Below are 14,720 nucleotides of genomic sequence, written 5' to 3'. Positions count from 1 at the left end.
CACCCCTGTTGCTCGCCCCCTCGCTCACCGCCGGTGGTCCCACTCTCTGTAGCAGGGTCTGGAGCATCGCCTCCATGGCGTCTAGGCGCCGCTCGACTCTCTCCTCTAGTCGGGCGAACTTCTCGTCCCACTCGCGGTTCCGGGACCCTGAACCTCGGGTCATCGTGACGCCTGAACCGTCTGGCCCTTGGTTCACACCCATCGACCACCGCTCGGCTGGAGGGTGCCCGGTCCTGGCCGCTGTCCCGTCGCTCCTGGGTGGCTCTGACCGTCCCTCCTCGAGCCTGGGTTCCTCGTGCTCCAGCTGACCCACGGATTCCTCGTCGCTGGTCATGCCTGTACTGGAAAAGGAAACGCTCCTCGGTGGTACCGGGTAGCGCTAACGGTGAGTCCTGGCTTTATGTGAGGTTTGCCCCGTTCGACAGAGAAACTCTCGTGACACGTGTGGTTCACAAAGAAGGTTTACTCATGCGTAATGTAGTAGTCACAAGCAAAGCCAGGACTGGCTTGGTACAATTGCATCACTTGTTATATTCCCCCCTTCCCGCGCTTTTTTCCCGCCCCGCGATCACGTTGCAGCTGCGGATTATTGGCCCCCAATAATCCCCCTTGATTGTTCATGATGGCAGGATCAGTCAGGGTCCATTGTCCTTGATTGCCAGTCCCCCTCCAGCTGGGTTGGTTCCTCCCCGTTACGTGCAAGCCCGCGGGTTCTGTGCTGCGTTGCGATCTTGTTTCGCTGCCTGCGGCCCCGTTCATTGCTGGCTCGCGCCGTTATCAGTTTATAGTTAAAAGCTTCCGCTGCGGTTTTCCTGTTTGGCTGGGCGCAGGTGGCCCGTTAATTAGCGGCGCTTTCAGTTCCTCTTTTCCCCGCTAGCTACCGCCGGTGGATTCTGCATGGTCTGGCTGCGAGCTTCCCTGAAGCCCTTTTTTCAATTAAAATATTTATATATTGCTTCTCATCAGTGGTGTCTCAGAGGGGGGAGTGGTCAAAACAGGCAAGTGTCTGATGCAAGTTTATGATGCAAGCCCCACGTCGTTGTGTCATTGTATAGAGAGACTCTCCCCTTACCCACAAATGTCTCATACACATATACAATATCATGTTCATACTTTTTCCCTGCTCTCTTTCTCACTCACGCATACACATACATAGGATTTTTGGATTTTTGTCTAGAAGGACATGTCCAACATCAGATAGCTGTCCTGGAAGTAAACTTAATTTGTGCTGGCAGCCATCAAGAGAATGAAGAAAAGCTTGGATGCTTGCTTCAAGCCTCGACCATTTGTTTTGCCTCGTGTGCTTCCTTCCCACCCATTCCCAAAATCTTGCTGCCTTGCTGTTATGGAAGCCAGTCAAGTCAACCTTGCCTTTGGCCTATGAGTTGTTGGAAAGTTGAGCTATCATATCCATTTGGGCTGCCATATCCATTTGGGCTACCATCTCAAAAATGCAGACCACACAGTGGTGGTCATCCAGATGTTGGCAGCCCAGATAGGATAGTCCTAGAGAAGACAGAAAAACTGATGCTGTGATTTTGTCCTGTAGTGCAAGGTTCCTCAACCTCAGCAACTTTAAGATGGGTGGACTTCAACTCCCAGAATTGAGTTGAAGTCCACCCATCTTAGAGTTGCTGAGGTTGAGGAACCCTGCTGTAGTGGCACGGAGATAGTATGTCTGGGGCTTACTACGTGCATTTGTGTTATGAAAACAAAGGCTAAAACAGAGGGTAATCTTTCAAACGCCACCGTATCTCCCCCGGAATTACAACAGCGTACACTGCTGTGTGATTGTATTATAAATACAGTGAATATGGCACTGTGTTCGTTAATGTTGTCTACCAACAGGAATTGTGTTTGAGGGAAAAAAAGATTAGCACAGGACTGACTAAGGAAGGAAAAAGCTTTTAGGTAAATCTTGCTAGAATGCAAAAACCAGAAACTTTGAAGTTCCCAGCTACAGGTATAAACCTCACCAAAATACGGTCCTCCTCATCTCCCTTCCACAGAACATTCATAAAACGCCTGTTTGATTTAGTGCCTGTATTTTTGTTTTGTTTTGGTCTGCCTTGACTCCTGGCAACTGCCTGGACACGTCCCTGCAGTTTTCTTGGCAAGATTTGGTTTGCTACGGCTTCCTTCCTAGGGCTGAAGAGAGGGGCTGACCCAAGTCCACCCAGCTGGCTTCGTGCCTAAGGTGGAACTCACTCTCCCTGTTTCTAGCCTGGTGCCTTAACCCTGACACCAAACTGGCTCTCAGTGTCTGTGTTAGTAGAACATTATATTGGTTTGGGAGATTAAAATAAAAAATAAAATAAAAAATAAAATAAAAAATCCACAGAAAATGGCATAGCTGTTTACAACGTCTCCTAGCCTACAGAGATATGTAAGTTATCTTCCCCTAATTTACTAAACCATTAACGTAAAGGGCACCTGAATCTTTTCTTTAAATATATATTACCAGATTTTCATTCTTTGAAATGAATCCACTTATCATTGATGGATAAATCTCTGCAGTGCAGGTCTTTAAAATGCAAATCTACCGTCTCTGAGCACTTTAGTAAAATATAACCAGAGTACTGCTGTTTCCACACAGTCAGAAGCATAGTTTTCTATTTTGTTTTATTTTATTTTATTTTATTTTATTTTATTTTATTTTATTTTATTTTATTTTACCTTACCTTACCTTACCTTACCTTACCTTACCTTACCTTACCTTACCTTACCAATTTATTACAAGAACAATTCCACAAAGCAGAAGAGCAAAATATAAAAACAAAAACAAATTAAACCAAGCCGAAAGAAAACAAAGTACAATCAAAAGGGGGCCCCACAATCCCCCTGTCCCCAAGGCTTGGGAGAACAACCAGGTCTTCTACAATTTCCCAAACAACGGAAGGGAGGGAGCCCCACAAATCTCGGGACGGGGGAGATCATTCCAGAGGACAGCAATCGCAGCAGAGAAGGTGTGTTTCCGGGGTCCTGCAAGGTGATGTTCTTCAACTAATGGGATCCAGAGTGTATCCATCCTGCTGGACCAAACTGGTTGGTTTGCTTTGAGGATTTTTGCATGAAAAAAGATGAGCCTGATTTTTTTTCATAGCAGCATTCACCCCACTGCAAAGTGTGATGGTCTAGATGCTTAATGAAATCTATGGCAGCACTCTTATTCATCCATGCCCAAGGATAGCATTCTCCACTCTTTTCATATATGAATAGAAGAAATCAACAAAGCCCTGGGGAATGCTATCGATTGTAGTTCCCGCTTGCTGCCTCCTGCATTGTGCTGGGATATTGTCGTTTTGTATTCTGCATTTATATTTTAAAGTATCTCACACCTTAGAGAAAATGTGGTTAAAAAAAGAAGAACTCTCAAGACTATTGAACCCTTTTTGCAGATCACGGCAATGCGACTGGAACCAACATTCACGCAGCCCTTACTTCTGTTTACTGGATGATGATTAACGAAGAAGCCGTTTCCAAAGACCAGTGGAGCAAAGTCCGCCACGCCATCATTCTGCTCACAGATGGTGAGGAGAAATGGGGAGATTGAAAGTCCTTTTGGGGGTGGGGGGTGGGGAGAGATCATTCACCATCTAGCCAGCGCTGTTGTAAGCGGCATGATTGACTTAGGATAAGGTAGATAATCTCTAGGCACGAGGCTTCCTTGGCCAACAACTGATAGAAAACATTGGGTATGATAAAGAACTCTCTACCTTGATAAGTGCAGGCAGTCAAAGGGGTAGGGCCCTAATTCAGTGACAGTACATGCGTTGAATGAAGAAATATCCACATTCAGTACCCAGCATCAAGTAGGAATCGAGATACAGCCAACGGTCTTGGACTTGACAATGAAATTTGGTGGCTTTCCTGTCTCCGTCACTCTTCCCACCAAAAGTTGTTCCAGCCACTACTAAAATAATTCCAACAGCAAAAGCAGCAGTGAAGGCAAGCCATCCGTGGATTCCCAGTAGAAACCTTGGGAGAATCAAATTTGTCCTCGTGCCATGTGCTATAGTGTTGGGATTGCCAAGCCATCTGAGTGGATGTGGAAGAGGAAGATGTAGTTCACTCTGTAATTTCTGAAGCCCTTGGGCAACACTATTTCTTCCATCCCCCTCGCTCTCCCAGAATTGCCAAACTTAGTGTTGAAGACTATGAACTTTTAGCAATTGATGTTATTTTAATTTGGTTGGCTTATATTGGGGATCATGGGTTCCACTGGAATCAGGTGAACTTATTTTATATGTCTTTACTATGGATGTTTTAATTATTTATGGTTTCCCCCCCCCCCACTTGTATGACGTTTTCTATTACTGTAAACCACTGGATATCCATGACTGATTCAGTGGGTTACCAATATGAGAGAGAGACCAGGATGTCAGAGAAAAGAGAACATCCACCTCTTTTCTTCCCATTGTTGTTGCAGCTTAGCTACATGGGAACCATGGCAAGGGGAAAGAGAAGCTTAAAGGAGGATGAGGGTGAGGGTTGGACTCTGTTGAGGAATAGTAGATGAGGAGGACAGTCCATTTTTCTGATTCTCTTCCAGTTACCCAAGCTTTTTTGGGTGGGTGGGGGGAGGAACTAGATCCTCATAATTTCAGAATTAATATAAGATGTGGTACCCCACCTGTCCTTCCCCAAAGCTTTGCCCCCTTGCAGAAAACTTTCAAAAATTGCTGCCAAGTTTTACGTGTGTGTTTGTGTGCGTGTATTTTAATGTGACAGAAAGGGAAAGTTACATCAGCAGGACCCATTTTTTGGAGTGCAGTCCTTGACCACAGAAAGCCCCCCCTCCTGTTCTAAGAGGAGCTCTTTTGACCATCCCTCTCTTGATCCCCTCTTTTGACCACCTGGGAACGTGATGGAAACATCTTCTTGTGGCCTTGAAAAGCTTCCACCAGATGGAGAACTAGTCTGACTTGGTATAAAGCAAGGCTGCCATGTGTTTCAGAGCCAAGCTCCAGCCTATAGATCAAATGGATTTTAAAAAGTTCCCGTACCACTTGTTTTTAACATAGTCAGAGGCCTGCCTGATTATGATCTCCATGCTGCCCAGGAATTATGCCATGTCTCCATTTTTCTTAACTTGCATATTTGTCTTTTTCATTTAAGAACATGCACACCAGTTCAGTATGATCATCTCTGAATTTTCCACAAATTGTTCCTCTTGCCCCACTTGTTTTGCCTTAGCACATGAGCTGGGAATTGCTCTCCGATTTTGTCTTCTAACCTTTTTGTTGTCTTAAGGGAAATCCAATCTTGGAGGTTCTCCCAAAACTGCAGTGCGCCAGATAGAAGAACTCGTGAATGTGAGAGCAAACCGAAAAGATTATCTCGGTGAGTCAAGAAAATCATGCTTGATTTTTCAAGAGAATCATTGGACTACTTTGTGACAGCGAGAGCCCCCTCAAGAGTCTTGTTTTCCTAAAGCAGACCGAACTACTGCTCAACTGAAAACCTACCATAGTATACAGTAGCTTAGCTGTTGTGGACTAGAGTCAACGACATGATGCAAAATAAATGGGTTTGTTTTTATGAAGCCACAAGACTTGATTTTCTCTGATTGTTATGAGGAGATCCTCAAGAAATCATTTTTTGATTGGCAGTCTGCTTCTGGGTCCAATTCAAGGTGCTGGTTTTGATCTTTAAAGTCCTTCATGGCATGGGGCTGGGTTATTTGAGGGACCACCACTCCCCAATTACATCTGCCTATCCCATCAGGTCTGCCAGAGAAGGCATGCTGTGGGTCCCGCCTGTCAGGGAATTCCATTTGGCAGGTCCCAGGAGATGGGCCTTGTCTGCCATGGTACCCACCTTGTGGAATCTTCTCCCCCAGGAAGTGAGATTAGCTCCATCCCTCTCAACATTCTGCAAGTCCCTCAAAACCTGGGTATGTGACCAGGCCTGGGGCTCCCAGGGGACCGGGGAGATTTTGCAATAGCTCCCTTACTACAGTTAATATAGTTAATAGAGAACTCTCCTCTTTTATGTGTTTCTTATCGTTTTTATAGTTTTAATGATTGTTTTATATGTATTTATGGGTTTTTAATTGAGCGTTGTACGCCACCCAGAATCACTCTTTTGTGAGATGGGCAGCTATATAAATATGATCGATAATAAATATGATCACTCAATACGATCAATATAGAAGAAGTCATTTTTTTCTCCTTTTTTCCCAGGTTGTCTCTCACATCTGGATTGCATTGCTTCTTCTGAATGGCTTCTTCTAGATAAACCAAACTTCTTTTCCCCACCTCTGCTGTCTCAATCTCTCGCAAAATCCAAGGGTCATCATGAAGAGCTGAGATCAGGCTTCACGTGAAGCACCACTTCCATTTTCAGGGAACATTTGGGGAAGGCTGTCCAGGACATGGCTTCCTTGCAAATGCTCCCAGGAGATGTAAGATTAGGGGCAACTCCTGTCTAAAACCCAGGAGATGTGCTGCCAGTTCGTGCCGATATGGAAGTAGGAAATTTAGCAGCTCATCCATGATTAACACACTAGAAAGAGAGCCGTTGAAAAAGGTGCTGCTGGAAAGCCGCAGGAGCAAATTTTAAAAAGTCATGCTAGTATCTCATGCAGAAATAATTGAAAATAGAAAATATATTTGCTCCTGCATCTCTCCAGGAAAAGTAATTTCAGTTAAGGTATTTTCCTGGGCAACCCGCAGAGAAATGGTAATAAAATTCTAGGTCACTGCAAACCTTCTCAGGGTTCATAGAACACAGTATAAAAAACCCAGCTGTGTTCCTCTCATGTTTGCTGGAAATCTTCCCCATCTGCTTAATTTCCCTCAAAATGAATTCTAAAAGGTTAAGTTCTTATTTTCTTATTTCCTACGGCTTTTAATGCATCCGACCCGTTCATTCTTGCATTTCGCTGCTAATTAACCGGCTTAATGAATCTGAAAGAACCCCTGTTGATCAGATTTGGGGACTGTCCCATCTTCCCTTCCAGGCTGTCCTGTGAAAACATGTCCTGTTGTTGTTTCATTCAGATATCTATGTTTTTGGCATTGGAAACCTTGAAGTGGACTGGAGTGCCATGAATGAGATTGCATCCAAGAAGACAGGGGAACGGCATGTCTTTGTGATGGAAAATCCACAGGAACTCAGGAAAGCTTTTGAAGATGTGCTGGGTGTGTAGGATCTCTCTCCTTCACCAGGGATGGGGGGGGGGGCGGGCAAGGGGGAAAAGGGGCAAGGGGTTGATACATCTGCCCAAGGTTCAGCTTGCTTCTTGTGCCATCGGTGGGAGCTTGACACCAAACAAAGGACCCTTGTTCTGGGTTCCTGCATTTCAAAGCAGCTGCTGAAATATCCTAGGTGTGAAGCTCTCACAGAAACCCAAGGGGCTTTGCAACAATTTTTGTATTCCTTCAGTTGGCATACCTAGAGAAAATGACAAATATACACTCAGTTTGACTCACAACATTACTAAGAAAGCATCTTCAGAAGGGCCTCTCCTGGGGAGGTTTGTTTGTTGGTTAGATTATATATTGCATTTCTATAGCCACCCATCTCACACAAAGTGACTCAGGTTGGTAGCAGGAGAGCAGTCTCATAGATAACCTGCCTCTAAGCCATCTAGGGCTTCGATGGTTAAATGACATACAGGAGGCCGATGCAGATCCTTCAGGACAGCCCCACATGATCCTTGTATCTTGCACCCGTCAGCAGCCTGGCTGCTATGTTCTGCAGCTGTTGCAGTTTCAGGACACTAGAAGGGAATATCTGTAGTTCAGGGTCGAACTGTGGAGTCCTTGGTGCTCTCTGAGCTTGGCTGTTTGCTTGTAGACATTTCATTACCTGACTAGGTAGCATCATCAGTGCGAGTGAGGTGGGTAATGAAACATCTGCAAGCAAACAGAGAGCACCAAGGACTCCACAATTTCAGGACACTTTAGAGGGTAGCCCCATGTAAAATGCATGGCAGTAGTCAGGATGGGTTGTAACCAAAGTGTGGATAACTGTTCTTGGCTCAAGAAGGATCACAATTGGCATGCTGGGCCAACTGTGCAAATGAAAGGACACAAGTCTCGCCACCTTCCACTGAGCAGCATTCATCCTGTAGGCTTTTATCATCTTGGGTGTGTGTTTCAGGACAAAGGGTTCTAGGGCCTTTCAAACATTTCTCTCCATAACGTTTTTGGTCTACAAACCACGTGTTAGAAATGACAGGCTGTTAACACGTCAATGTTCATGAAGATACATGTTTTGTAACCAGAGAGGCAAAGCAACATGGGTGGACTCTTTCCCACCATTTTGCTTCTGTGTTTTCATCTGGATTCTGCACAGAAATTTTCGGGTGGGGGGCGGGATATCATTTCACTAGAACTCTTGGCTTGCATTACCTTCTGAGGCGGTGGTCATGACATCGTTGGGCAATGAAATGGCTGGGCCATCTCTCTGGGTTAAGGTTAAGGTTAGGTTAGGGTAGAGCAATGGATTGGCCAGTGATGGAAGAATTTCTGGGGGAAGAGGCCCCCGCAAAGTAGATATTCCAGCCTGTATGTAACCAGCCCTTCCTGCATCATTTCTCCCTTATTTATTTATTTATTTATTTATTTAATTAATTAATTAATTTAATATAAGGAAGAATGAATAATTAATTAATATAAGGAAGAATGAATATATATATGAGAATGAATGAATGAATGAATGAATGAATGAATGAATGAATGAATGAATGAATGAATGAATGAATGAATTTGTTCAGTTGTAGGTGGTTCAATTGGTTCAATTGTTTGTTTCCCTATTTTGGAACATTTTATTTATGCAAAGCAGGTAATAAGATTCAGAATGAAATAGAAATGACAACTGCTTTTTGCAGTGCTGGAAATAAGAGAGCCAGTTTGGTGTAGTGTTGAAGGCACCAGGCTAGACATTGTGAGTCTTTGAGATCTAGTCCCGCCTTGGGCACAAAGCCAACTGGGTGCCCTCAACCGTAGGAAGAAGGCCATAGCAAGCCACTTCTGAAAATCTTGCCAAGAAAACTGCAGGGACTTGTCCAGGCAGTCGCCAGGAGCCAACACTGTCTCAAAGGCGCACACAAACACACACACACAGAGTAAAATGTTGACATACACAGGTTGATTTTCCACATGCCGAAGCTAATCTCCGAACCTCATTTCTGGTAATGTGTCCTGCCTTGGGCACGAAAGCCAGCTGGGTGACTTTGGGCCAGTCACTCTCCCTCAGCCCAACTCACCTCACAGGGTTGTTGTTGTGGGGAAAAGAGGAGGAGGAAGGAGTATTTGGTACGTTCACCGGCTTGGGTTGTTTATAAAAATAATAAAGGCGGGATAAAAAAATCTAAAAAAAAAAAGTGAGAAATTTTGTCACTAAACCAAGTCAATGGGGGCCTTGGGACGGAAGGCACATTGTGTTGGTGTGCTGAAAAAGTGATAGGCGATGTAGAGCTTGAACATCTGTGTAGAAAGGATACAACCCAGGGTGGAAAATGTCACGACTGATGATCATCAGTTTTCCCCCAGATTTGTTAATTTTCTAACCTAATCTTAGACCCCAGAGATTTGGAGGACATATGTGGTTTGGCAAACTACTCTGACAGCGCAAGATGGGATCAGAAGAGCCCGTGGCACGTGCTTCTGCAAAACACAGTGAGTACAGGGGATTCTCCATCGCTGCCCCCCAAGCCATTGTGATCTCTTTCCTCTTCCCAGATTTCTGTAGGGGCTTACAGGAGTGTGGCCCCCCGAGGTTAACTAGCTTTATCCCAGATAATTGGTCCCGTTGGATGGGTAAGGACGGGAATCTGAAGGGCCCCCAGATCAAGGAAGGCTGACCTACAGCACAATTCTGGGATGTTAACCTTACATTGAACTAATTTTTGCTCTAGCATCGTGCGGATTCTTCTTGCCGAGGCGCCTTGGTTTCAGACACCTGGGTTCTAACAGCTGCTCACTGCTTCAACAACCTGAATGACATATCTAGTTGGACGCTGGTTCTGGGTAAGATGCTATGGGGAAAAAACCAAACATGCATTCTATCATGGTTCTTGGTTCCAGCATAGTTCTGGGGTCTTCCCTTCTTTAGTGATTCTGAGGCATTGCTTTCCTGCGTTTAGCTGGGAACAGAATTTCGAAAACATCCATTCCATGCAACTATGAAATATTGGACTCCAGCATGATTTGTATGCTGCGCCCTCAACATATCTGGGGCCTTTCCAGAGAACAAGAAAACCCTAACGAAATAACACTCTAGAATTTAACTAAGAAGAAATAACAGAAGGAAGAGCCAGAGGGTCGGAGGGAGGAAACAAAGAAAAGATGTAGTCCTGCTTCAGTGATGTTTGCTTGATGCTTGATTATAGACAGAGGCTTAGGGCCAAGCCTAACCATAGGTGGAGCAAGAAGCTGTGTGTGATGGAACAATAGTGGCCCTTGACTACAGGTAGTCTTCATCTTATGACCACAGTTGGGACTGGCACTTCCGTCGCTAAGTAGTATGGTCATTAAGTGAGATGCCCAATTTTAGAACCTTTTTGCCATGGTCGTTAAGTGAATCACACAGTCATTAAGTGAATCCAGCTTCCCCCATTGACTTTGCTTGTCAGAAGCCCCCTGAAAAGGTCACAAATGGCGATCATGTGACCCTCAGGATGCGGCAACTGTCATAAAGACACGCTGGTTGTCAAGCACCCGAATTTTGATCATGTGACTGCAGGGATGCTGTGGTGGTCATAAGTGCAAGGACTGGTGGTAAGTCACTTTTCAGTGCTGTCATAACTTTGAATGGTCATTAAATGAATGGTCGTAAGTTGAGGACTACCTGTATTTGTTTTGAATCTCCCCTGGCTTCATCTACCTTGGAAGACAGAGTTAGTAGGTAAAGCAACATGTCTTCCAAAGCTGACCTGCTACCTGCCAGTGCATTGGAGAAAGAAAAGTGCATTGGAGAAAGTGCATTGGAGAAAGAAAGAGAAAGTGCACAGGGGTGAGCAGCTTTGGAGTCTGGAAGCTGCACTTAATGTTTTTGGGTGGGGAGAGGCTGCTGGCCAGACCAGGTGGGGCAGAACTACAGCACCAATGTGGGCAGAACCAGAACAATTGGCTGTTGGGTGCGGTCTTTTCTGGCACAGTTTGGTTCTCTTTTTTCAAAACTCTATTTAGCATATTTGGGAACATATCCTAAAGTTTTCATGGGTTTTGTACATGAACATGTTAGGAAATCACCCTGCTGATGTTTCCTAACTGCAGTGCTGAAATTCAGTGATGCTACTGGATTGAGACCTGGGGGCACAAAAATCAGGGTGTTGGGTAGCCCTTGTACGCTAGCTGGATTGCTTGCGATAGTCAGTGTTAACCTAAGTTCTGGTTGGGTTCTGTAAGTCAAGTGAGGTTAGGGGTTGTGGGTGCGCCCTCTTTTTTCCAGGCAGCAAAATGTCCTGGTCCCACTGAATTTCTGGAACTATCTACTGTGTGTAGACACGATCATGGGTTTGTTGTTAGTTTTACCAAGGCAGGGGTTTAAAAAATGTAGCCCGTGCATCACATTCAGCCTCCTGTCATCTATTCTATGGGCTATGGAACCTTCCCAGGGTAGATAGGATCAACTATTCCACCCCCCCCCCTTTTTTTGGTGTGTTTTTTAAAGAGTCAGGAGATTCAGTTCAAGCCTTAAAGCCCATTTTACCCCTTAAAACCACCAGAATCCTGGCCCCGCCTACTTTTCTAATGCACCTCATCGCGCAAAGCCCAGTGCAGCCCTCGAACCCGCGGAAAGTGGTTGCAGGCCAAGAGAAGGAGGGAATGGACATTGCAGAGGTATTCAGTAGCTGCTTCCTTGTGGCAAAGTCCACCTGGATGTTTACTCACCTCCCTGTCTCATTCAGCAATGCTCCTGCGCTTTCAATCTGGTGTATTGTTTCCTGTTCTGTTGGGCAGGGGATTAATGATGAAATCCTGTGGAATGTATTTGTTTTCTTCAGGATGTCTACAGTCCATACTTCAGTGGCTGCCCTCCGTTTCATTCTCTTTTGTTCGGGTGGTGGAACAAGGGGGAGATCACGCAAGAGCCATTAAGGGAAAAAATGAAAGGCAACTCAGTCCTGGGGAAAGGGGAGGCATGAGAAGGTGACTCAGAAGAACCCCACCATGATGGTGTTTGATTTAAGAAATGGCAGAGGTTTTCAAGATTCGGTTATTATATCTGACAAGGATAAAGTAGTATTCCTGGAACCTTCCAGTTTCCTAACCTGACCTATCTCAAAGGATAAGTGGTGGCCGTCTCTCTGAAATGCTTTAGCATGTTTTGGAGAAAAAAGAGTCACCAAATGACCCCAAGATCCCTTCCAACAGAGCAGAACAGCCAGCAGATCTTGGATGGATTTTTTTTTTCCCCTGCAGATGCAAGGCATTTCCAGATTGAGGGCTCTCAGTCACAAAGCATTCCAGAGCTATTCTGTTTTTCCCTCATGAACAGATTGTTGGGAAAACACTGATTTGGAAAATCAATCTGGACTCTGTGTATAATTCTGGGATGGAGGTAGCGCGAATGGAAAAGAAAAGCCATAGCTGAAAGCATTTCGCTATCATAAGCAGTTTGTTCACGTGACATCTCAGCTAGAAAGCTCAGTTAGCAAGCATGCACAGAGTGCCATTTTAGTCCTCCCATGTAGGGTTCTTCCACCTGAGATGATGTGATACTGTGGAGTACAGCCAAAAACCTGGTTCACATATTCCATTAAACCATCATTTGATTAACCATGATTTGTTAATAAAATACCATACCGTTCACCCAAGGACATGAACATGGAGAGGATGAGGTCAGGGTGGAAAAACAAGGTTGATATTTTCTCACTAATAGTCAAAGTCTGGGACCTCTGCTCTGCTTCACCAAAGGGGCGGGAGGCAAAAGATGGACACAGAGCAACTGAAGTACAACTGCATTAATTGGAATGTAGGACTTGGCCCTCAGATCAGTATAAATTGATTGCATTGCAGTGAAGAGTCCATCTTGGGGCCCCCAGCCAAAAGGTTTTTTCCATTTTGTTAAATGACATTCCTTACAAGGAATATGAGTCTTGCATCTAGGGCACGCAAAGCAAGGACCTGTAGTTCATCCATCCATCTTCCTCCTACGAAAAAGGTTGAGATATCTTGGTGACCAGCTGGGCCCCTGAGAGTTTGATGCTGGCTGTCTTCTCATCAGCTCCAGAAATGGCAGGAAAAGAGTGAGGCAGTTCTTCCTGAAAGCAATGCAGTGTTTTACAGGAGAAAAGGAATGCGGAGGATCACTTATTCTTTCTCCCCTTCGCAGGAGGACAAACCAGGTTGCAGATAAAGAGGCGGATTGACCATGAATTATACAACATTCGGGCTAAGTCAGCCCAGGGCATCCAAGAATTCTATGACTATGATATCTCCTCGTTGAACTGGAGAAACCTGTATCGTTTGGGGGGCGAATCAGGTATCGCGTCTCTTTGCCAGGGTCCTAAAGCTCATCTGGCATGTTCTGAACCATTTGTTGATTGACACTGATTATGCTGTTTGCACATCCCAACTGAAGCCTTGTTAAAGGAATCCAGTTCTGTTTTGTCTGCCAAGGCAGGGTCTTCCACTGGAAGCTCCTTTGCATCATGCTGTTACAGGTAGTCCTCATTTAGCAACCACCATTGGGACCGGCAACTTGGTCATTAAGCAAAGCAGTCACTAAATGAAACTGCAACTGTACTTATGATCTTACTTCAGCTTTCCTTTGCTCTACAAGCCTGCAAAGGTCATCAGGGCGAGGACTGGCTGCAAAGTTATTTTTTCATCTCCTTCGTAATTGCAAACAGTCGCTATATGAGGCAGTCGCTAAGTGAGGGGTGATGAATGATGAATGAGGCTTAATATTTTTGTGATCTCTTGACTCTCTATGTTTATTATAGTGAATGCTTGTGTTCTCATGTTGATTGTTTATTACTGACATGCTGCTGTTTTAATTACAATTTTTCTCTGTATTGCCTGTGCTGGCAGAAAGGCAGAGAAAGCCCTTTTAATTTTTTAAGTAAATAAACAAACAGGTACCGGCTTTGGTGGTGAGCACTGTGGATTCTGTATCCCAAACAACAAGTGTGGCCAGTCAAGGGCCATCTGGCCACACTCCTTTGTGGTCCAAAGAACCCCTTTGACTACAGCTTGGAATTTTTCTGGCCCAATTGCTGAAAATAATTTCTAGCCATTTTGACACAGAAACGGTAGCAAGAACCATGACATGGGCTTAACTGAGTGATAACAAACAGAAGATCTAGAACCCATCTGACCTCAAGGCCAAAAAAGTTGGAAAATTCCAGCTGGCCCTACCCAACTCAAATTACCACCCTGTCCTCCCTCATTTCTCTCGTCACCCACCCCGCTTACTGACACCCCCTGGATTTCTCCTAATAGTAATTGAATTAAACAGATCCATCTTTTCTTTCTAGGCCAATCCTACCTCCTTGCACCGAAGGCGCCAACAGAGCCTTGAAGAAGAAGCCCGGGACAATGACATGCAGAGATCATGGTAAGGGCACCAGGCTTCTCCAGACCTTGCACTGAGCTCCATTAGACCCTTGCTGAGCCAGTGTGGTATAGTGACCAAGATGTTGGTTCACATCCAACCCATGAAACTAGACTTAGCTCAGCCTATCTCGTACAGCTGTTGCAGTGGGGACATAGTTGGAGGAGAAAGTGTTATCTCTGCTACTTTGAGCTGCTGGAGGACAA

General features: G+C 44.9%; 1 protein-coding gene across 1 annotated transcript in view; it reads left to right on the top strand.

Moving 5' to 3' along the window:
- The window catches only part of LOC103049015 (complement C2), a gene marked incomplete at its 3' end in the record, with an annotated part of 45,388 nt that extends 30,871 nt beyond the window's left edge, over nt 1–14,517 (top strand). The window contains 8 exon segments of the mRNA XM_088128625.1: nt 3,399–3,530; nt 5,254–5,343; nt 7,005–7,145; nt 9,532–9,629; nt 9,869–9,980; nt 13,291–13,392; nt 13,395–13,417; nt 14,438–14,517. Of these exon segments, the coding sequence (XP_087984751.1) occupies nt 3,399–3,530; nt 5,254–5,343; nt 7,005–7,145; nt 9,532–9,629; nt 9,869–9,980; nt 13,291–13,392; nt 13,395–13,417; nt 14,438–14,517 (778 nt within the window).
- Nucleotides 14,518–14,720: the final 203 nt, after the last annotated feature.

Source organism: Python bivittatus, unplaced genomic scaffold (genome assembly GCF_059951505.1).
Source record: "Python bivittatus isolate LINGU-HERP-01145 unplaced genomic scaffold, Pbiv_v1 ctg000800_np1212, whole genome shotgun sequence".
Classification (NCBI taxonomy): Eukaryota; Metazoa; Chordata; class Lepidosauria; order Squamata; family Pythonidae; genus Python; species Python bivittatus.
The sequence above is the reverse complement of the archived record's forward strand: the minus strand, read 5'-3'. Positions and strand labels throughout refer to the sequence as shown.